At 44.6% G+C, this 24213-nt stretch overlaps 1 protein-coding gene across 1 annotated transcript in view; it reads left to right on the top strand.

Moving 5' to 3' along the window:
- Katnal2 (katanin catalytic subunit A1 like 2) overlaps positions 1 to 24213 on the top strand; it is a 56949-nt gene that overhangs the window by 18369 nt on the left and 14367 nt on the right. The window contains exons 4-12 of the mRNA XM_038330372.1: positions 393 to 435; positions 4866 to 4980; positions 5979 to 6077; positions 8699 to 8797; positions 8980 to 9057; positions 12728 to 12826; positions 14724 to 14787; positions 14911 to 15029; positions 19975 to 20066. Coding sequence (XP_038186300.1) covers positions 393 to 435; positions 4866 to 4980; positions 5979 to 6077; positions 8699 to 8797; positions 8980 to 9057; positions 12728 to 12826; positions 14724 to 14787; positions 14911 to 15029; positions 19975 to 20066 — 808 coding nt within the window. The remainder of the gene's footprint in view (positions 1 to 392; positions 436 to 4865; positions 4981 to 5978; positions 6078 to 8698; positions 8798 to 8979; positions 9058 to 12727; positions 12827 to 14723; positions 14788 to 14910; positions 15030 to 19974; positions 20067 to 24213) is intronic.

The following is a 24213-nucleotide window of genomic DNA, read 5'->3' as shown; positions in this document are numbered from 1 at the left end:
AGTTGGCAGAATTTAACTCAATCAATGATCCTCTCAGACTCATGCAATCCTGAAGTGCCATGTGACCCAGAAAACAGTGGCAAATTTGTGAAATCTCAGTGGAGTGGCCAGCCTTAGAGGCGGCCTGTTGTGGGCATTGCCCCAGATGTACGGCCACAATGGTTTTACTGAGGCCTGGGTCTCTCTCTGTGTGGCTCCAAATGCCTGAGAAGCTGTGATCCCTTCTGCTCTCTGGTGCCTTCACTTCTCATTACAACAGCTGTCTGTGGTCCGGAGGCTGAAGCACACACTGTAAGACCGTGTAAGAGCACTGCGAAAGAACAATGTACCTCAAAGTTTGTTTGCTCTCTCTTAACATTAAATTCTCTCCCATGTTTGTTTTTCCACAATAGAAAATAATTTACAAGCAAGAAGCGGAGGGAAGAACAACAGAAGGTAAAGTGATTCGTTGTCATCAATTTAACTTTTTTTTTTTTTTTTTGAGACAAAGCCTCTCTACATAGCCCTGGCTGTCCTGGAACCCCCTCTGTAGACCAGGCTGGCCTTGAACTCACAGAGATCCGCTTGCCTCTGCCTTCAGAATGCTAGGATTAAAGGTGTGCACTGGCATGCCAGGCCTGATCAGCTCAAGAGTCTGTGGGATCTCTTTCCTAAAGAGTCTCCAGTGCAGCTCTGACTGTCTGCCAGCAATACCAGCTGAGGTCATGTGACCTTAGAGTCCCCTCTTGTCACCACTGCCTGGACTTGAGCCAGTGTCTTCAGATTCTCCCAGGGTCACTGCAAATTATTCTCAGTGATATCTAGTCTTTCCTGGCCATGCGGCTTCAAAAGTCCAGGTCTTCAAGGTTAAAAGATTGACGTGCAGTTCCCACAACTGCTTTTTATAAAGATGGAGCAAGCTTCTGGTTTATGCCCCGGGGTTGGCTGGCTTGGGGCAGCAGAGACTGTAGGATTTTGCTAGTATAAAAAAATCCAAAACTCAGGGGCAGATGGAAGTACAATACTGGAAGGAACTACACTGTATATTCAATTTATGCAATGAGAAAAATTATTTTCTAAATCTTAGAATGTGCCAGAAAAAGGAAACTCAGATTTAGGTAAGTAATTTGGTCTGAGAGGTGTGCATTCTGTGTGTCCTATCAAGGGCCTCTGTTCTGTGACTTCAGTTCATGTATCCAGCCCAATAAGGAAGAACCAGAGTCCTCCACGAGGCTCTTGGCATCCTCTGTAGCAATGGCTGGCTGGAGCCCACGCCATAACAGTGGCTATCACCGTCTTCTGCCTGAGCCACCACTGCTTTGCCCTGTGCTTCAGGGACAGTGTCGCTGCCGCGATGGAGCGCTGTTGCCCTATTCATGGTTCCCGTGAAGCTAGTCGGTCTCTGCTGATGCTAAAACGGCTTGTGCATAGCAACAGCGAGGGCATTTAATAGGCCAGCCTTGGCACGTACTTGGGCTCCGCTTGTCTTTCAGTGCATTCATACCCGCTGTGTGCTCAGGGCACCTCAGTTCTTCTGGGTTGATGTCTGTGTGTGGCAAGCAAAAGGGCTGAACCCCAAATGCTTAGTCAGGAAGGAGAATCAGGAAAGCAATGGCAGTGTTTCTGGCCACTGTGGGCTTTTTAAATTTTTTTGAAGAATTTTATTTTTGTTTATTTGTGTGAATGTTTTAGCTGCCTGTAAGGATGTGCACCACATCTGTGCAGTATCCACAGAGTCCAGAAGAGGGCAATAGATCCCCTGGAACTAGAGTTACAGGCAGTAGTGATCTTAGTCACTGAACCATCTCTCCAGCCCCTCTGGGTGCTGTTTCATGCCGAGATGCTCGCTCAGTAACAGGGTGTGTCATTGGGTTGACTGCCAGTCGTCCAAGTGTTCTTTCCTACTTTTGTGTCTCGCACTAGAGATTTCTCTCAGTTATGGATCTGCTGATAATCCAAGGGAGGGAAGTTAGCTAATGAGACAGGTGACAGAATTGGGGTCCCAAAAGGCTTGAGAATTTGGGGGAATACTATTTGAAGGTGTGTTGCTTTTGTTTATGCTGCATTTGTTTAACTCTGCGAAGCTGTGATTCTTTGCCTGTCTAAAACACCTGGTGGTCTAATAAAGAGCTGAACAGCCAATAGCGAGGCAGGAGCAAGGACAGGCGGAGCCGGCAGGCAGAGAGGATAAACAGGAGGAGAAATAAGGAAGAGGGGAGCAAGAGAACAAAGAGAAGAGGACATCAAGGACCAGCCACCAAGCTACACAACGAGCCATGGAGAAAGAAATAACGAAAAGTATACAGGAATAGAGAAAGATAAAAGCCCAGAGGCAAAAGGTAGTCAGGATAATTTAAGAAAAGCTGGCAAGAAACAAGCCAAACTGAGGTCAGATATTCATAACTAAGAATAAACCTCCATGTGTGATTTATTTGGGAGCTGGGTGGAGGGCCCCCTCAAAAGCCAGAAGAATAAAACATCACACAACAAAGAATTTGTGGGATGGGCCTAAGACGGTGGAATTTGATAGAATAAAGCTCAGGCTCTAACAAGTCCCTTCCCCACTGCAAGATCAGAGACCTAGAAATCAAGTTAATAGTATGTTCACACAGTGTACAAATATTTCACAACAATGCTGGTGCTTACATTTAGGGTAGGTCTTCCCTTCGCTATTGAACATCTCTGAAAACAGACTCACAGACATGTCCCAGGGTGTGCCCCATTAATGCCTTTGGCATTTCTTTTTTAAATTTATTGTATGCTTATGAGTGTTTTGCCTGCACTTGTGCAGTGCTTGCAGAAGCCAGAAGAAGGCATTGAATCCTCTGGAATTGGAGTGACAGACAGTTATGAACTGCCACGTGTATGCTGGGGAAGGCCATTAGCATTGGTCCAGCCCCTCACCAGTGTTTCTTATAGTGCAACCAAGTTGACAATCAAAGCAAGAGGTTAGACCTTCTCGGTAGAATTCTCCTGAGCACAGGACTGATGGATAAAGTTAAGGCCAAAGAAGTTTGGTTCTATATTCAGAAGAATTTTATAATTATTGGTGTTTTTGTCTTGAGTCATATCAAAGCAAACTTTATGGTTCATTTTGCTGTTGGCGGGAAATCAAAATGGGAGGACCAGAGTTCTGGACCTTTGAGAGACCCAAATGGATGTTGAGACGCGTGTGTGTGTTGTGTGTGTTACCTATAATTATATTTAAACCAACCCTATTAGTAGAATTTGCATGTATGAAATGCTTGGTACTCATTTTATGATTATTTCATTTTTGTCCCAGCAAAAAGCCTGAAGGACAGATTTTCTAATGTCTAGGTTAGAGATGAAAAAAAGATGCCCTAGGAGTGGTCCATGTCCACTTCTCATGAGTTGACCATTAGCGTGTGGACACCAGTAGTATTGTTGACATGGTATTTATATTAGAGATGATCAACTTTTCTTTTCCATAATTAATTGAACTGAGGAAGAAGCTGTCTGAGATCATTTAGAATATGAGAGTCATTCCTCTAGTGACCCTGCTGCAGATATCTTGCAAAGAGCTGAAAGGAGAGAGCAGCTTAAGGCATCAGAGCTCATGATGGTCTCTAAGAAGGTCCTGCATGTCTCTGACCTTGTCTTCCATTGCAAAATGCAAACATCCCAATACCATTTTTTGCCTACTGATGAGGATGTACTGAACAGATTAGTTCTGCCTTTGTAGTGATGTGTGATGCACACTCAAACGTGTGTGCATTGCCTCTTATGACAGTCCAACAGCAGACTCCCTTTGTCCCCTCCACTCTGTAGACCCCATCTTTACCAGCAACTCTTCTGACTTCCAGTCCCATCACTGTGTTTTTCCAGACAGGAACATACTGATGAGAAATCATTTGCAAAGATGAGTCATTTGTGACAGTAGACGTAGACTAAATTTGCTGTCCTTCCATAGTGCGTCACAGTGCTTTATTATCTTTGTGTATTTGTGTGTATCTGTGTGCAGTTACCTGCAAAGGTCAGAAGAAGGTGTCAGATCCCCTGGAGATGGAGTTACAGGCAGTTGTGAACTGCCCGATATGGGTGCTGAGGACCAAACTCAGGACCTCTGGAAGAGCAGCCCATGCTCTTGACCACCGACACTATAGGTCCTTTGATGTTTTACACAGAGGAAGGATATTCCATGTATGGGGTTACAACTCAGACAGAGCCCTAGATCTTTAGGTGTTTCATAACATGAGAGGACGGACTGTCTCCTCCCCCACCCCTGAGTTTTCCCTGGTCTGATGCTTGTGAGGAGGGTAGGAGATGTTAGCAGTGAGAGTATTCTTCCTTAGCAGTGGTTCTCAGCCTTCTCATGCTGTGTTGATATGACCCCAATCATAAAATTATTTCACTGCTGCTCCATAACTGTAATTTTGCTACTGCTATGAATCGTGATGTAAATATCTGATATGTGAGATATTTGATATGTGACCCCTGTGACATGATCATTTGATTCTCAAGAGTATTGAGACCCACAGGTTGAGAACTGCTGTTCTAAAGCAATGTTTGTTGTTTTAATTTTTTTTAAAAAAAAATCATTCATATGGGTGGGTTTTTAAAAACTAAAGCAAGCTGCCAAGCATGGAACCTCTGTGGTGTGACGGAGAATGGAAGAGGGTAGATTGGGGGTCCCTGGGAAGGGTGGGTACTCTAGCTTGGTTGAGAGGAGCCCAGTGAGTAGCCAGGAGGGAGCTGGAGCCAGGTCAACTAGGAGCAAGTAGATGGTGCAGCCACACGAGCCTCGTTGTGCTGTGTGCATGCGTCTTTCTAGAACTGCCTTTAGATGTGTTACACACACATCTAAATTTACTTACCTTGAATCAAATGGTTAGAATATGTTGTGAAAGTTTTTGTTTCCTTTTTAGGGTGACAAATGACAATTGTCAAAATCTCCCCAAGATCTCTCAGCAGAGGCCACGACCCAAAACCTCAGTAGTGAAGACAGGGGACACCAAATCTGTCAAGGACCATTCTAAACAGGTTACGATGACTGCTTAATGTCGTAATACCATATTTGGCTGATAAATGGCCTCAACAAAATTAGCTTATTTCTTTGTTGTTTTTGAAGTTCTATTTTTAAAATTGCTGTATGGTTTAATTAAACTGTAGAGTTCCCCGAATACTGTAGATGTTTTAGTATGTTGGAGAAAAAAAATGGAAGAAAATGTACAAATTCCTAGATTTGCCAGCTCCTTCTCTAGTTTCAGCTCAGGGTGAGGGTACTGGACGGTTTGGGGCTGAGTGATAAGATCCTCATAGCTGAGAGAAGTACAGAAAGGAGGTCTTCCCATCTCAAACGTGTCCACTGGCTCCCCAGCGTGGTCCAGGAGCAGTCTAAGATACAGCTGGGCCTTGACATCTCCTGCTGGGCTTTTGCAAAGCATGTAGGGTTAGTCCTCACCCCTACCTCAGCACTAGACTTTCTAGAAGGGAGGGCAGCAAGAGAAGTGGGCCTAGGAGATGGGTGAAGTCTGTAGCTCCCGCCTCAGGAGATCTATGTCCAGAACCTTCTTATCTTTGGCAAAACATTCCAGGTTTTAAAGAGCAAGGGGCAGTGGAAATCAGGAGAAGGAACAGCAAAGGTTGCTGCTGAGGACTAGTGGGATGGGGAGAAATGATCATGGGATTCCGTTGTCTTGAAGAGGGTTATGGCTGTGCCCAAGGTAGAAGGGAGGTGACGTGGGACAGGTGAGTTCCACGGGAGGCTGGGCGACTCTGCTGAATCCCCAGACTTGGACAGTCTTGGCCAGAGGAGAAAAGAGAAGCTAGAGAAGCCTGTGGGAGTGAGCTGAGTGCGGGTGTTTGTGCACAGGCAGGCCTGCTCGGAACCCACGGTCTGGAGTCTCAGCCTTGGGGAATAGCTCCTTCCTCATGACACAGGAGCATGGTTAGTTGGTTCTGCAGAGGGGATGGGCAGTCAGAGCCTGGGTCTCCACTGCTTCCACATCTGGCTTCTCATGGTCTTCCTTTTCCTCCAGGAGAATGTCAATAATGCTCAAGTAGAGAGTGCTGACTTTGGCCTAAACATATCAAAAATCCAGAAGAATGGCACAGAGGAAAATGCTCATCCACAAAGAGTAAGTGGAACTCAGGACCCTAGGGTGGAACAGGGGAGTTTGTTTCTCTCTAGAAAAAGGAAACCAAACATGACCATGGCAATAAAAGTATGAAAGATTGGTTGTGGGGCAAGAGAGGAATATCCCGGGAGGATCAGAAACCTGGCATGCGATTCTGATCTTCCCGCTCCTTTCTGGAAGGACCTTCTAGAGTGATCCTTCTCTAGGGACCACAGGCTCCTCATTTGCAAATGGATGTTCAAAAAAGAGAGGGTTCTTTTCAGCTTAAAAATTCAGTGATCAGCAGGGGTGTAATCAGGTGGTAGAGTGTTTGCTTCCTGCTATCAGAAATGGTTAGGAGAGCACAAAGAGCCCCGTGATGACAACGACAGACATTGGTGTGCTGCTCTAGAGTGAGGACAGCCCAGAGGGTCCCCTGCTCATTTGTTTATGACCCTGCCAAGGGTAGTTGCTTAATGCCCTCCTGCTTAGAGGCATGCTCCAGACTTGAGTACAATTTATTTGTTATCCGTAAAGATTAGTTGTGATCCTGTGCTTAATAGATATTTCTGCTCCCCCTTTCCTTCCTCCTCCTTCTTGTTTTTTATTTTGTTTTGTGAGATAACGTCTCACTAGCAGGCATAGAACTTACTTTATAGACTAGGCTGGCCTCCAACTCACAGAAATCTGCCTGCCTCTGCCTCCCGAGTGCTAGGATTAAAGGTGTGCGCCACCAGCTATTTCTGCCTTTTTTTCCTGTTGAAACTCAGGTCTGGCTTTGTAAAAAAAAAAAAAAAAAAAATTTCTCCAAGAGAAAAGTCCCAAATGGGGTGGATGTAGCAAAGGTAGGGGTAGTGGACCCTTAGGCAAGAAGAGTACATGTTCCTCCCGAGGGACCCTCCAGGGTGTCCTTCATTAACTCTTCTCCTTCAGCCAAGTTGTTAAACCATGGGTTGCTGCCCTGCACACAAACTGGTCGCTGTGCTGTGTGCTGGACAGGCTACCAGGCACACAAAGCCTGGGGGCTGCTTCCCTGGCCTGCATGGCTCCCTGGAGGCCTCAGGGAACTGATGACGCAGGAGAGGATACAATTGCCTCCCCCCAGAAAATGCTCCCTTGTTAGTCCTCAGTGCCTTCTTCAAATTCCGAGTCCCCTGTGGTGTGCCTAGCAGTGTTGTGGCTTTAGTCTCTTGTGAATGCCTCACACTGATATAAACGGTGCCTCTGAGCGAGTCACAAGGAAGGGACTATTTAACCCAGCACTTAACCTTTGAAATAGTCTGGCTGTAAATTCTGTTTCTAGCAGAAATGGCTTTGTGTAAAAGGTAGACAGATTTTTTTTTCCCTCCTAGATATTCAAATGTTCATGGGTTGGGTGACAGTGCCTAGGAGGTTTCTTCTATGAGGGTTTCTCATCACTGTGTTAGGGACTCTAGCGTTGGATTCTGACGCCTTGCTGAAGATGTCAAAAGTATGTTGTTCTTTGGAGTACAGGCTGAAGAGTCAGTTTGCCCAAGCCCAGAGTGCTGCAGTGGTCAGGCTGTGGTCGAGCCTTGTTTGTTTGTTTGTTTGTTTGTTTTTGAAATCTGTAAAATGGAAACCATAGCACTGCCTGCTTTAACTGTGAGGTTGAAAGGAGAGCCCATGTCTTCGCTGCTGCACAATAGACAGTCGGTAAACACTGCTGGTTGCAAGTGTGTCTTACCTGCACTGTTGACTTCCTTTCCCGACTCTAAGGGAAACAGGACTAGAGCTTGGAAGATTATATTAGTTACTTTTTCTATTTTGACCAAATGACTGACAGTGGCAGCTAAAAGAAGGGAGGATATGACTCCCTGCTTTAGGGGATGTCCATCATGGCCGGCAAGGCATGGCGGGGTGGTTTGTCTGTGATAGTGAGAGCCTGAGGTTGAACTCCTTCCCTGGTTCCATCCAGCCAGGATGCAGAAGCTAGACCAGAATTAGAATAACAGCCATCAAAGGACCTCTGGCAGTAACCAAGGTCTGCCAGGAAGGCATCAGTGCCTCCAGTGCCATTAGGACCAGATATTTAAACTCATGACACTATGGAAGACATTTCAGAATCAAACATAATAGCAACCATCTGGGTTCGAGTCCTGGCCTCAGCCTACTGTTAGTCTTGTGACCCTCAGCAAATTGTTTAACTTCCCCGGCTTCCCTTCACAGAAACAAAATTAAAATGTCACTCACCACTGGCAGGGGTGGCCTGAGAACCTTGCCTATCTGTCTTGTCCCAGGCCAGCCTCCCCTGAATGAAGCATGCAGTCAGCACACGGGCCTTTCTTTATCTGCATCCCAGTGGGTTCTTCCTGAATATCTAATGTTTTAAAGGGGTGTGGTCAGACAGGCCAAGTAGCCACATAAGGAAGCAGATGTTGAGTCTCAGGGATGATAAACGTCCCTGAATTTTACTCATCTAACTCCATCCTAAAGAATTAATTTAGTTTAGTTTTTTTTTTTTTTTTTACATAGTCCCGACTTTTGCAAATCATCTTATACAGCAGTAGTTCAGCTTTTCCTTGAGATGAAATCTGCCTGTCTTACAAGGGTATAGACACCCAGCTCTAAGGCTACTCTGCTCTTGTGTATTTATGGCTTAAATAACCATTGCTCCCTTTTAGGGCCAAATCATTGACTTCCGGGGGCTGCTCACAGATGCTATCAAAGGAGCCACCAATGAACTCGCCTTGAACACTTTCGAATGTAACCCAGACCCTTCGGTAAGTGACCAAACTGCCCAAATCTCGTGGAACTTCTAGCAGTACCACCCCGAGTCCAGGGAACTGTGAGATCCGGTCAAAGGTCATTGCAACCAGTCACCGTTATTTTCTCCAAGACCCCACTTTCCTTCCTACATCGCGGAGCAGTTTTGTAAGGCCAGCCTTTCTGCTCCTCTCCCCAGGAGCGGTTGCTGAAACCTCTGAGTGCATTTATTGGCATGAACAGTGAGATGCGAGAACTGGCAGCCGTGGTGAGCCGGGTAAGATCTGCTGTTCAATTCACAAATTTATGGAGGCAGACCAGGGCTCCTGGAGCATTGTGGGCTGCTTCTTTTATTAATAACAATAAATATGATCATTTATTTATAAAGTGCCCCCACTTGCAGAGGCACTCATATTGTTTAGCAGCACAATAATGCATGATAAATAAATTATAGAATCATAAAATTACAATAGAAAAAGCCCACCATCCTACTATAGGGGCCAAGAAAACAGACAACAGAAAAGATGCAGAAAGGGACGGACAGGTGAAAGGCTTTCTGGCGGGATCCAGAGCAGGGGAAAGAGGGTTCTAAGAAAAGCACGGACCACACGTGTGTTTTCTTTAAAGAGCCCCAGTCTGAAAATGCGGGGTCTGGGAGTGTGATGACCTCACACCTGGAAATTTCCTTGAACATAACCAGATTAGTAAGAAAGATTTTTACCACTAGGCTAAGGATACTTCAAGCTTGCGCCGTGGAACCTGAGGGCGGTGAAAATGGACGGCCAGTGACGCAGCCCTGAAATCCTCGGACCTGCACTTGATTTCTGGAGCCTTCTCTTTCTAGCTAGATGGTTTTAAGCAAGCTTCTTAGGTTGAGACTAGATTATTGATTACAGATGACTTTTCTAATTTCCGCTGATCTCAGTTTAATTGAAGAGGGAAACTGAGCAAAAAGATTATTTAAAAAAATCCTCCAAAAAGCATACAGTTGCTGAGCTGCAAGGGCATCTGTGCACCAGTCGGCAGATGCCCACTGCACTACCAGAGGCTGCTGAGGACCTGCAGACAGAGGCGGGTGACTCAGGCCCAGGCTTGCCTCGAGAGACTCGTTGCGTGGATGAGTGCATCTGGGGAGCAGTAGGAAAGGGACGGAGAAGAGGGAGCTGGAAGGCACTTGGAGCAAAGCTGGGGTGCAGAGAGGGGCAGGATTCTCCACCCTGAGCAGTATCCAGGGTGGACACCTGGGTAGAGAGATGAGAACCCTGGGTTAGCATCCCTCTCGGGGCACAGGTCATCCTGTGTGTTGAGAGGCAGTTTCAGTGAGGCGGATGTGGTAAAGAGATGCAGAAGAGAGCAGCTATGAGATTTCCACCAGCGAAGCAGGGTAAAGAGTAAGCCTGCCAGGATACACGAGGAAGCAGAGGCTGATGCTCCTCATACCCCCAAATCTGTAGTCTCCTTCCTGTCTCTACAAAAGGATAGCATGACTGAAATTCAAAGTAGAGAACAGAAGTGACCTGAAGGGATCCCATACTCCGAGGAAGGGGACACAGATACTTCTTGTATGTTTCCGGTGATGAGAAGATCATTTCCTCATGAGGCAATGACAAATGATTTTGGATGTGTACAAGGAGGAACTTGGGGTTGGGAAATTAAACATCACCTTGTTAAACTCAGTGTCACCTCTAGACTGTGGAGGGAAATGCACTTATCTACAGATTGTTCAAATACCAAAGTAGATGGAGCCTCATTGTGTGCCGGGATTTCCTAAGAAAGGCCTCAATAAGAGATGTGTGCTCTCCCCAAGTTTTGGGAGCCTGAGTTGGGTGTGGTATAATCGCTATGATCTTACACTCAGAGAATGAAGCAGGGAAACCCAGCCACACAGTGAGTGCCAGGCCGGGGTACAGAGTGAGGCCCTCTCTCAAAACACAACATATGGAAGACTGGGTCTTTTATCCACTACCCTGTCCAACAATGAGCAGTATACATCACGTATGACCCAATCATTTCTAATAAATACTGTGGTGGTATTTTGTGTTTTAGCAAATAAAGCTTGCCTGAAGATCAGACTGTGGAGCTAGCCACTAGTTAGCCATAGAGGCCAGGTAGTGGTGGCCCACACCTTTAATCCCAGCACTAAGACCCTGGAGACAGAGGCAGATGGATCTTTGTGAGTTCAAGGCCATTCTGGGCTACACAAGATTGATCTAGTCTAAAAGAGAAAACAAGCCTAGCGGTGGCTCACATCTTTAATCCCAGGATTTGGGAGTCACAGGCCTTTAATCCCAGCACTAAGAAGGTGGAGACAGGAAGGGGTATGGCTGGGCAGAGAGAGGAATATAAGACATGAGGAGACAGGAGCTCGGGGCATTCAGTCTGCGGATTCATAGAGACAGGATCGCCCTTTGAGTCTGAGGAAGGAGTAAGAACTAGTGGTTGTCTGCTCTGCTTTTCTGATCTTTCAGCTTTCACCCCCTAATATCTGACTCTGAGCTTGTTTTGTTTTGTTTTTATTTCTTTTGAGATGGGGTTTCTATGTAGCCTTAGAGCCTCTCCTGGAGCTTGCTCTGTAGACCAGGCTGGCATCATCTGCCTGCCAAGTGCTAGGATTAAAGGTGTGCACCAACTGGTTTGACTCTGAGTTTTTATTGATAAGACCAATTAGAATCTGAGCTACAGCCAGGCGGTGGTGGTGGCACACACCTTTAATCCCAGCACTTGGGAGGCAGAGGCAGGCAGATCTCAGTGAGTTTGAGGCCATCCTGGTCTACAAAGTGGATTCTAAGTCAGCCAGAGCTGTTACTAAGAGAAACCCTGTCTCAAAAAGAAGAAGAAAAAGAAGGAGAAGGAGAAGGAGAAGGAGAAGAAGAAGAAGAAGAAGAAGAAGAAGAAGAAGAAGAAGAAGAAGAAGAAGAAGAAGGGGAAGAGGAGGAGGAAGAGGAAGAGGAGAAGAGGAGGAGGAGGAGGAGAATTCAAGCTACAAAATACTAGAATACTTCTCAGTAAAGTGGAATTCCTGGTGGGGAACCCTGGGGGTGGGGGGAGTAGCTGTAGGACCATAACATTTTTTGCCATTTTAAAAACATACTTTTATATTTTTAAAACATGTGCACATAGCACGTATTTAAACACACACACACACACACACCGTAGATAAACAGTTTTCAGATTTGTTCTTTACTCAGAATGACATAGGAAAGGACCTTAAGAAAAAGTAATAATACTCCAGACATTGTTTGCCTGAAATAGTTCCGACGGAGAAGGGCCCAGAGCGACTGTTCAGAGGCGTCTTGTGAAATTGAAATTGGAAAACTGTAAATTAGTAATCAGTAAAAGCAACTTAATTGATTGCCCTAGGGTGGTCGCTACAGGGCTCTCCCGTAAGAGGGGAACTGCGTGCGCACTTGGTTGTTGGCCTCCTCGAACGCTGCAGAAGCAATCGTTCCAGCTGGAAGCAGGGAATGCTCACTAGGGAAAAGGGAAATTGGTTTCAGGGGAACGTAGGAGAAGTCTCTGTTTGCAACAAATTAAGAAAGTGTTTGCCAGATCACATAGCTAGACAGATGCCTAGCTATGGTGAGGATATGGTTTTCACTAAAAATTGGGGTAATTTGAAGGCATTTCTTGACTGTGGTCATAAAGCAGCACAGGTTGCTATTGGCTGATGGCAGGTATAGCTCACTCTTAGACCCGCCCCCCCAAAAAAGTACCATATTTTACTATCAGTATCTTCTCCAGGGAAAATTATTGACTATTTTCCCATCTCTTTGGTAAAGTAACCCCAACTTATAATGTGTGCATAGGTCTACATTATAATACTGAGGAAACTTTTTTTATCATCAGCACATTATATCCTATCAAGTCAGGTGTTCTGTGCTGCTGTGTTTGTTCCAGAAGTGGAAGAAAATGTCAGTTTTAGCAAAATAATCAAATGCATATTGCAGGACATTTATCTCCATAACCCCAACATAAAGTGGAATGACATTATTGGACTGGACGCGGCCAAGCAGTTAGTCAAAGAAGCTGTTGTGTACCCAATAAAGGTAAGTATGGGAAGCCATGTTTCTGATTGCTATCAACTAGACAAGCTATGTCAAGAAGAGACGGCGTGGTGACTTTTCTGTCTGTAAGGTAGCCTTTTGACTGGGCCACCCTTGGTCAGGGCTAGGGCATCGCACGCAGTCTGTGTTATCCCAGTTGAAGTCCTATTCCTGTTGCAGCTCTTGCAGAGGGTAGGCTCCTAGTACCCACATCAAGTGGCTCGCAGCTGCCACTATAGCTCCCCATGAGTTATAACTCTAGTTCCAGGGCATCCACTGCCTTCTTCTGGTCCTCGGGCACTTGTATGTTACTTGTGCATACTACCACAAAATAAAAATAACTCTTTCTAAAAAGTAACATTCTGTATTGGTTCAAAGTGTCTGCTCAGTGGTAACTGAAGACCTAAGACATTGTGGAATATAGCTTTTCAGATGCTAAACACTGACCATTAGCTTGCCTCCCTAAGAGTGTGCAGCCAAGTCTTTTCGTATGGCCAAATCCTGCAACAAGCAAGCTCAGCCTTTTCACAGGGTTCTTAGAGAGAAAGAAGAAAGATCGTGTCCTAACGTGTGAGCTTTTTCACGGCCCCCCTTCCATTTGTTCATCTTATATTTTCAAACCACTTTTTATATTTTCTAGCATCCCACTGGGCAAAGTCAGAGGGCCAGGAACCACATGCAGGTGGCGGAGAACTCTACTTTCTTCTGTGGGAGGCCACTATACAGAATTTGTATAATTTGTGGACTATAATTTCCTAACGACAAGATTACACATTCATTAAAATAACAACAGCAACTGTGTATTACTACCTCTGACTCCATGGAGCTCTTGGTTTTGCGTACTTTCATTCTAAGGAAATAAAAAACATTAAATTCAGATTATCTTTCCCTCCCTCCTCCTCCTGCTCAGGTGGGAGTAAGAAATATATTTATTCAGAACTAATAGTGAAACCATAGCACAAAACTTTTGGGAAGGATAGAGCATTTTATTGGCACCCTGGATATGCTGTTTTCTCATTATTCTGGGGAACAAACCCACAGCATTTAACGTGGTCGGCAAGAGAATCTACCACAGAGCTACAGCCCTTCCCCGTTTCTGGATGTGCTATTTCCATGGCATTATACCCTACAGGCAATGGGTGTGTGTTTGCCATTTCCCCTGTCTTCCACCAGTCCTGTCCAGTTCCTAGAAGGTTTGAACTTGAGCTAATGGAAGAGACCCAACTAAAGTCTGTTAGTATCCTCTGAGCCTCAGTGTCCCCAGCCTCTGCCACAGGCTTCCCCATAGAGCTTCCCATAGGCACACACGTTTATGGGTTGGTTCTAGGATTCATCTTGGATCTGTGTCGTCTTTACCATTTTAAAAAGGAGCTGAAGGCTCCACATGGAGAACATAGAGGGAAGGAAATTATATGCATAGAAATAACTATTATCACTGGGCGGTGGTGGTGCACGCCTTTAATCCCAGCACTCAGGAGGCAGAGGCAGGTGAGTCTCTGTGAGTTCAAGGTCAGCCTGGTCTACTGAGTGAATTTCAGGACAGCCAGGGCTACACAGAGAAACCCTGTCTTGAGAGAGAGAGAGAGAGAGAGAGAGAGAGAGAGAGAGAGAGAGAGAGAGAGAGAGAGAGAGAGAGAGAGAAGAAATAGCTATTGCCACAGAGAAGAAAATAACTGCATATAACTTTCTTTTCCTTATGTATGTATGTATATATTTATTTATTGCTTTTAAGAAGCCACAAAAATTAAGTCAGACATTTTTACCCAGTGTGAAAATTCCCCCGGGACAAACAAGATCCACACAGAGGAGCAGACCTTAAAAAAGTGGGGCAGGAACTCCTGCCCTCCTAGGAATGTGCAGGTTGATGTAGTCATGCTCACCTCATTCTTTGTTCTCCAAGTACCCACAGCTGTTTACAGGCATCCTCTCCCCTTGGAAAGGTCTGCTGCTTTATGGCCCTCCAGGTAAGCGCATCTCTCTGTCCTCCTGTCAGATGGGGTGGAGGACGTCTGTGGGAGCCTGGCTTCTGCCGTCAGTGAGGCAAGGAGCAGTAGCACCTGCTCATGGTCATCCTCGTGTGTCCCTAGGTACAGGAAAGACGCTGCTGGCCAAAGCCGTGGCCACCGAGTGCAAAACAACTTTCTTTAACATTTCTGCCTCCACCATTGTCAGCAAGTGGAGAGGAGATTCAGAAAAACTTGTCCGGGTAGGAATTCTTAAGATGTTTAAAAATCAGTTTTCTAGCATACCAAAGTACAAAATTATGCTAGAGCGTGTTTGTTTTAAGGTGGTATATATGTTAGCCTCTACTTGGATTGTGACTCCCCAAAGCCCAGGAAGTGGATTGACTGTCACATGTGGGTATTAATCATATCGCCACCAGCAAAACATGGACTCCCTTCTGGAATTTTACCAACAGCTATTTTTTGATTCACACAATTTAGGACTAAAAGCGAGAATAAAAGTCTCTAAAGTGGCCCACTGTTTCCTCCACTCAAGAACCATCCATTATTAAGCATGTACAGTTTATCCAGTTAACATTTAGTGTGAGGCCACTGCTGTGTGCCAGACCCTACACTAAGCACTCTGTGGAGGAATTGGAAGACGTAAACTTTAATTATTCTTTCGGATGTTCTGAGCAACTTCTCTTCCTCTGCTCATGGCCTGCACAGTGTGATCTCTCCTTGGAAGGCTGTTTCCATCTTTACAGTATCTCGCTCCTGGTCCATGGCATCTCTTACACTCTAACTAAGAGAACAGCTGCTGTGATGTACACCTTGCCATAAAGGGGGATCCTGGCCAGGAATCCTGTTAGACTGTTGCCTCCTGTAGAAGGACTGATAAGTAATCAATACTCAGTGAATGTAAAATTTACTTTCTGAAAAGAAATCACCCTAAAATATTACTCTGGAATTATAGTCCCTCATAAGGCTAATTTCCAAATGATCATAGACTCCTTAGAAGACATAATGGGATATTTTAGAAGGGTTGGTTAAAAAAATAAGACCATACCTATTATTTAGTACTTTGACTGTTCATTCATTCATTCATTCATTCATTTCTAAGGATTAAATGCAGGCATTTGCATGTCAGGCAATTACTACAACACCAAATTAGCCCTTAGCCCCTTGTTATTGTTTTCAAGTTGTTTCAAATGTTTAAGTTTGTATGGATTTTTTAAAAATATTTTTATGGTTTATTTAACTTTATTTTATGTGCATTGGTATGAAGGTGTGAGATCCCTGGAACTGTAGTTATAAGACAGTTGTAAACTGCCATGTGGGTGCTGGGAATTGAACCCAGGTCCTCTGGAAGTGCAGTCAGTACTCTTAACCACTGAGCCATCTCTCCAGCCCCGTTTGTATGGATTTTTATCACCCCCTCAGCACTGTATTCTTTTCTGTTGCTGTGTTTATTTTAGTGGTACTGTTTTGAGTCAGGGCCTTTTTGTAGATGTAGCTCAGATGGCCTTGAGCTTATGATCTGTCTTTTGGGATCACCTCATTGTCCTAGGTGCTAGAATTAAAGATTGTGTCTCACAGTGCCTGGATCAAGATGAAATCTATGAAAATATTTATCTACATTTTCTCCTTTGATCTTTATCTCTGGGTTGTCTCAGACCAGATCCCCAGGTAGTCCTGTTTGTCTGCTGTGTGTGGATCCCTAGGGTTCTTCTGGTCAGTTCTATTTCAAAGGGCTGAGGTTCAATTAACAACAATCATTATCAGCCTAAAGCTCTTTGGGATGTGTGTGTGTTTAATTTCTGTGTGTTGAGTAACAGTAAAACAACTCACGAAAGACGCCCTCCCCTGAAGAGTAGAGATTCATGTCCTGTCACAAAAAGTGTTTGGAACCATGAGCACAAGACATTGCAAAGGGTTTAAAGAAAGTTCCCAGACTCCCTGGACAAGCCCTAGGTGGACAGACATGTACATTTAGATATTTCATGATTATCCTCAATAGAGATGGTGAGAAAATTGTTTCTTAATTAGTGTTGAATGTCTAGAAATGCCAATCACAGGAATGTTTCTTCTTTGTGAGTATTTTTTTAGCTCCGGTTTTTTGTTTTCTGCTTTAGTATCATTCCAGGAGTGAGGCAATCCTTCCTGTCCCAGGTCTCCATCTCCTTCAGCACATATTTAAAAGAATCTAGCTTTATGGAAAATGCATGAAAGCGTACATTTCCTTGATTTAGATCTATGAACTCATATTCTCAAGGTCACATGGCAGGCCCCTTACTGAATGAGCTACCTGACCCCTCCAGGCCCCTAATTTGAGCATTTTACAAGTTACTTTAAAGATACTTATATTTCTTTTTTCTTATGAAAAATACATTTTCATTTAAATATTTGAAAAATATTCAAGAAGAAACTGGAAACCTCTGTCAACCTTGAAGGGTCTTATTTCCTTGTAGAAGTTATTTTTTCCTGTTCTGTGAGATTTTGGGAAGATCCTCACCTGGGGAGGTTCAGTCATTCTGCCCACCCCTTCCTGTAAAGGTTTTTAGGGAAAGCAAATCCTTTAGGACCTTCCCCCCAATCAGGAAAGCGTTTTCTCCCATTTGTTTCTCTTTCTATTCCAATTAAGTAGTTATTTATAGGGAACCTTTGGGCTGTGAACCCCCCTCCTCTCCTAATGCTCCTGCCTCTTAGGAGTTGAGCACTATTGAATAGCTGAGTGATCTCTTTAGCAAATGCATACACCTGTTGATGGTTACATCTCCCTCCCCTTCATATGATTTAACTTCCTCCAAGCACCTCTGGATATTTTAGACTAATGCTTCTAGAAGCACTTACCAGGATTCTATTTCTTCTCTGGGAATGGAAACTCAGTAATTTGAGTAATATGGAGACCTAAGCCCTAAATGCAGGTAGTTCTTCTAACTTTGTGTTGAAGAGGCCCTTGGTTTCCTACACCTGAGTAAGCTCCTTAAAACTGTGTAGTGAGATAGAGTTCTAATATCCTCTTTTTCATTGAGTCAATTGGTGTTATTGTAATTGCTTTTAAAATCAGGTATAATTGGGCTTCTCTTTCTGTGACAGGAAGAAAAGTTACTTGTTCCTAATTGGCTGGCCTCCAGTGTATGAGAGAGGTGTTAGTGATGAGTTTCCCAGAACTGCCTTTTGTTTCATGACTTTTGCTGGGCATGTGTGAACCAATGTGTATTCACCCAGCTAAATACCAAATAAACAGTTCTACACAAGTGTCAACCAGTGAGTTTTGGAACATAGACATAGAAGTAAAAACCTCTGAATCACCAAAAAGCCCACCTAGCGTAGGTGATGATTCGTGGAGGACGCACACCTGGTACTCCCTAGACAACTCGCAGGGAGTTCCACCAATCACAGAATCTCCTCTCTGTACCAGTGTTCATGCTTCTACAACCATGGGGATCGCCTTTTAAGTCTTGTATTTCAAGAGTTCCCAGAGCCTTGTAAATTCCCTTGACTCCCTGATCCTTGTAAATTCCTTTTATTACCCTAGCCTGTAAATTCCCTTTATTCCCTGAGCCTTTTAAATTTTCATTATTCCTTGAGTCTTGTAAGTTCCTTTTACTTTCTGAGCCTTGTAAGTTCCCTATTCTTCCTGAGCCTTGTAAGTTCCCTTTACTTCCTGAATCTGTAAGTTCCTTTTATTTCCCGAGTCTTGTAAGTTCCCTTTACTTCCTGAATCTGTAAAGTTCCCTTTATTTCCTGAGTCTTATAAGTTCCCTTTCCTTCCTGAGTCTGTAAGTTTCCCTTACTTCCTGAGTCTGTAAGTTCCCTTTACTTCCTGAGTCTGTGAGTTCCCTTTACTTCCTGAGTCTGTGAGTTCCCTTTTCTTCCTGAGCCTGTAAATTCCCTTTACTTCCTGAAGACTTTCACATTCCTTTTGTTTCTTAGCTTCTGTCCTTTGTCTAGGAGGGGATATTTCCATCAAAGGAAACACCTACACACAGCTCTACTCTTAGTTTGTGAGAGAGAGAGAGCAGGGGTTATGGACCAGGATTCCGTGACAGGGAAATGCTGACTCATCACCTTGGACTCACTGAGTCTCGGGTTGTGAGGGATTTCCTCAGAGGGATATTCTGTTGCTCCTGAAAGCCACACTGGAGCATTTCCCCTCTTGCTTATCCTGCAATGCTTTCCTTATGCTCAGTGACTCGGAGAATAAATCCCATGGCAGCTGAAGAATCTCTGCTTTTCTGCTCATCACTGCTGCGTTCTCCAGTCATCCAGTGAAGAATTGAACATGGCGCTTGAGAGATAGGCTGCAGGATTTAAAAAAAAAATAAGAGATTTATCTCTTTATACTGCTCACTGCCACTATATCTCCCTATCGAGTTCTTTATTTTGTTTTTATGTCTGTTCTTTTGCTGGCTGCTATATTGTTCTTGTTCAGTCTGTCATATTTTACTCTGGAACAGAACATCTTATTCAGTCAAGAATTGCCTTTGGGAATCTGCTCCTCTTGTATTTGAGAGGTAGGGCAGGAAGATCCCCTGAGTTCACCAGCCAGTCTGAGCTATACTGTGAGTTCCAGTCTAGCTGAAGCTGTTTCAAGACAACAACAAAGCCCAGCAACAATAGCAAACAAAAGGGAAAAGGTGTACAAAGACCCTGATCCTAGCAAGCAGTGTTGAGGTGGAGTGGGGCCCTGTGGAACCACGTGGGGAGCAGAGAGGACATTTTCAGTTTTTATCCATGAGTGTCCTTTTCCCGAATTTCTTCCTTCTGAGAATAATCCTATTTGTCCTAAAGATGAAGGGGGAAAGTTACTACATGATTTTATGTATTCTAAGGATGTTTGTGTCCACATGGAGCATGTTATTGGCAGGTGTCCCGAGGGTTAACAAGGCAATTAGGAGCTTGGGAACTGAATTTTATCTTCAGCTCTCATACTTATCATTCGGAACCTTGAACTCGCCGCCCACTCTCTGTCAACTGATAAATGGAAATAATTGGACCACCCATCCCCCTAAGGTGGAACTAGGGAGAAATAACGGCGATGGTTATAAAGTTGCCCCAGAATACTGGTATAGAGGAAATGCTTAATATTACAGCAATTCTAAACTTTTAATCTGGGAACATTTGAGGGCTAAAGTTTACGTGTATGATGAAGACTAACTTAAGAATATATATTTGACCCTGCTCTTGCTTTTCCCCACTCAGGTGCTGTTTGAACTTGCCCGCTATCATGCCCCCTCCACGATCTTCCTGGACGAGCTGGAGTCTGTGATGAGTCAGAGAGGCATGACTCCTGGGTAACAGACGGTTTTGGTTTGGTTTTTTTGGGTCATCATTTCTCCCCTTCATAAGTGTGTGTGATGGTCGGAAGCCCATCGATGTTTACCAGCAGAATGAGCCTATTAATAAGCCCACAAATTTTCTACAGACACATGGAAAGGTCTTTAAATTAGATCCTGTTAACTGAGTAGCTGATTTAAATAGTTTTTATAACCGGAGGGAACACCATCCCCCTTCCCCACAGAGTGGCTTTCAGGCCTGAAGATCATCCAGCCGCAGGATCCCAGGCTGCCACAATGGCCTGGCTGCCTCAAAATAACCTCCTCTGGAGCCGGAGGGCTGCCTGTGGGACTGGGGCTGGCCCATGCAGCCACAGGATCAGCGGCTTCTGCTTTACATTCTCTGGAGGCAGAGGAACCGGTGATTCTTGGACATCTGTCACATGCATTATTTCTAAAGATTAAGTGTCCGAAAATGTCCCCAGAAGGAAGGACAAATGCTTTCTGGTTATGCTTTCAAAAGGGCAAATAGGGCTGCTTGTTTGCCTGCTTGATTTTGTGCGTGTTTGTGACATATTTGTGTGTGTGTGCATGTTTGTGCTGGTCCTTGTAACGTGTGTGTGTGTGTGTGTGTGTGTGTGTGTGTGTGTGTGTGTAGGTCAGAGGTCTCTTTCTGCATTGTTTTATTTTTGTGTGTGTGTTTTTGAGAGAGAATGTGCCATTGTGTCTGGCCTTTCACGTGGATGTTGGGAATCAAAGCTTAGGTCCTCAGGGCTGACATTTACCAACTTACCTATCACCTCAGAACCCCATTGTTAAGTTTTAAAAATTTATTTTAAAATATTTTATTAATTGAGAATTTCATACAGTTTATTTTGCACACATTTGCTCTCAGTTACTCCCTTTAATTTCCCCAGATCCTCATCACCCCTCCCTCCTTGTTTTTTTCTTTTTGCCTGAGACAGGGTTTCTCTGTGTAGCCCTAGATGTCCTGGAACTTGCTTTGTAGACCAGGCTGTTCTCAAGCTCAGAGATCCACCTGCCTCTGCCTCCCGAGTGCTGGAATTAAAGGTGTGCGCCACCACTGCCTGGCTCGTGTCTTTATTTTTTGAAAATTATTTATTTAAAAATTTATTGACTCTGACTTGTGCTGACTATATACTTCTGGGTGTAGGGCCATCCGTTGGAGCATGGTCGATTTACCAGGAGCCACGCCCTTAAAGAAAACTGACTTTTCCTCCCCTGGAAGCCATGGACTGTCCATAGCTCCTCAGTTAGGAGTGCGGGCTCCATGCTAGAACACGGACTGGCTGGCCCTTGTGCAGGTCTGGTGAGGCACTCAGAGCTACTGAGGTCTTGAGTGTAGTGGTCCTGTCATGCCCAGGAGATGCTGTTGATTCTGGTTCTCCCTGACCCCTTCCGACCCTAGCTTCTGAAAGAGTTCCTGAGCTTCAGAAGAGGAAGGCTGTGACAGATCTGTCCCATTAGTGGCCGAGCACGCCACAGCCACTTACTCCCTTCACTTTGACCAGTCTGAGTTTCTGCATTAACCACTGTCTATCGCCCAAAGAAACTCCTCTGAAAGAATATGAGAGCTCCACTGACCTATGGGCAGAGAGTTAGGAATTTAGAGTAGTTTTATACTATGCCCAGTTAGCGAAATCATAGTAGTAGGTTGATGAACTATGAACTCTCCAACCTGGGGTTATTGGCGGGATTTGTAGTACCAGGCAGTGAATGGGGCCTTAACTCCAATCAGAAAGCAGTTGGTTACCTCCATAACATTCATGTGACTATTGCCATATCCATCATTACTGCAGTTTAGAGGGGGTGTAGCTAGATAATACTGTTGACTCCCAAGCCAGGCATAGTGGCACACGCCTTTAATCCCAGCACTCAGGAGGCAGAGGCAGGCGGATCTCTGTGAATTCAAGGCCAGCCTGGTCAATATAATGAATTCCACATCAGCCAGATATACAAAGACCCTGTCTCGGAGAAACAATAACAACAAAAGACTGTTGACCCTCCCTCCCCTAGCATCCTGCATAGCACCCTCTGGTGAGTTACCCAGAGGGAGGAAACTTCCTGGTCAATACTAACATGATTTCCCAATGCCCTATGACCAATGTGCATGCTGTCTTCAGCCACAGGGTCTTGCAGTCAAGTTCTGATGGGCGCTCAAGAGCAGCAGCAGTAGCCTGCATTGTTGGGTTCTCTAGGACACCCTTGACCAACGATAGAGGAGAGGAAAGTCTGGGGCTTTTTATTTGACAACCTACGGATGGGTTCCGAGATGAGTTTAATTCCCTGTGAGGGACAACTCCAATTAAACTCTTGTGTGAATTTGTGTGTGTGTGTGTGTGTGTGTGTGTGTGTACACATATTTATGTACACATACATACATGTGTACACACATATATGTTGTATATATTTTGATCTCATTCTGACAATAAAGTTTGATTTGAGTCAGAGAGTGGAGCTAGCCATTAACTGACCAAAATTAACCATAGAGATTTTGGGAGAACTGAGGACAGATAGGAGACAGGAAGTAGTAAGGCAGGGCTTAGAGAAGATCTCAGCCCTTTTGAATGGAGGAACAGAAGAGATAGGAGATCTCAGGTGGCGTTTCCTCTGCTTCTTTGTTTATTCAGGCTCTTACTCTTACTGATATCAGATATCTTACTGATATCTGACTCCCAATTTTTATTGATAAAGAATAAATAAATGCATCGCACACATATATGAAACATAAAATAACAAGTTTCCATATAGCTTTCCCAAACATCCTTAGAGTTCCCATGTATTCTAGACTACCGTTGACTGCCGTTGAACTCACCGTATAGTTTAGGATGATCCTGAGCTTTGATTCTCCTGCATCCACCTCCCAAGTGTGGGAGTAATGTGTGAGTACACGTGCTGGGGCTTGAACCCACGGCTTTTGTGTTTGCTAGGAAAGCACTCTATCAACCTGATTGATTTGTTATGATTAGAGATACTTTTTGAAACTTTTATTAAATTTGGTGCCTCAATCTGGAAATATAAAAAACTGGTGTCTGGAAAACTTCTGTGTAGCTGTATTTACTAGTGACCTTTAATAGTCTGATATAGAGATAAAGCCCAGGCTAATAAAAGGCAAAGATTTGCTTGTTGGAAATATAAAAGTAGAATTAAAACATAATTTGTGAAATTTTACCCAGTGGAAACCACTTTACCAGCAGGAAAACAGAAGAACGAGGCTACAGGCAGGATGGGTGGGCTTTACGGTTGACTGACATGGGACATGGACATGCCAGGATGGGTGGGTTTTACGGTTGACTGACATGGGATATGGACCTGCCAGGATGGGTGGGCTTTACGGCTGACTGACATGGGACATGGACCTGACCTTACTGTGCCTTGTCAGATCCCACTGCAGCCCTCTGCCTTGCTGCATCAGCCTGACAGGAGCAGCCAGCTGCACCCGAGCCACAGGCCCCTGCGTGCTCTTGCTGGTCTCCCCCTGCAAAGACGGGCCTCTCTGGCCTGCCTCAGGGTGGCCTAGATTTGGCTAATTTGGTTCTTCCTACCATCCCTGTGGCAAGTGCTTCACCCAGGTTCTCCTTGAGTTTCGGGGTCCCCGTATGGGACTTGAAGATCCCAGTTTAAAACACAAGGGCAACGAAGCTGAGCATGATAGCGTGCACCTTAACCCAGCGCTCAGGGAAGCTGAGCATGAGAGCGCACACCCTAATCCAGCGCTCAGGGAGCAGAGGCAGAGGCGGGCAAATCTTTGTGGATTGGAGGTCAGCCTGTAGCGGGTTCCAGGCTAGCCAAGGCTATATAGTGAGACCCTATCTGAAAAAACAAAAACAGACAAAAAAACTAGGGCAACTGTTTTGATGTCTTCTTGGGCCATATCATGCTAGTTGTGCATAAGAATGGATAATTACATTAAGATTAGCACATGCACACATATCATGCGTAATTGTGGGCAAAGGCTATGTGAACATATCATTGTAGAGTGGGAGTCTTTTAGAAAACGTCTGGGCCTTGAGAGGTACAGATTCTAAGTCACACGCAGGTGGAGCACCCCAATATGAAAATTCAGCATTTGAACAGACCTGTTCTGAACTTTTGTTAGTGCCAGCAGACAATTAAAGTAGGAAATTCCACCCAGGAAAGTTTG

This window comes from Arvicola amphibius, chromosome 5 (genome assembly GCF_903992535.2).
Source record: "Arvicola amphibius chromosome 5, mArvAmp1.2, whole genome shotgun sequence".
NCBI lineage: Eukaryota > Metazoa > Chordata > Mammalia > Rodentia > Cricetidae > Arvicola > Arvicola amphibius.
The sequence above is the reverse complement of the archived record's forward strand: the minus strand, read 5'-3'. Positions and strand labels throughout refer to the sequence as shown.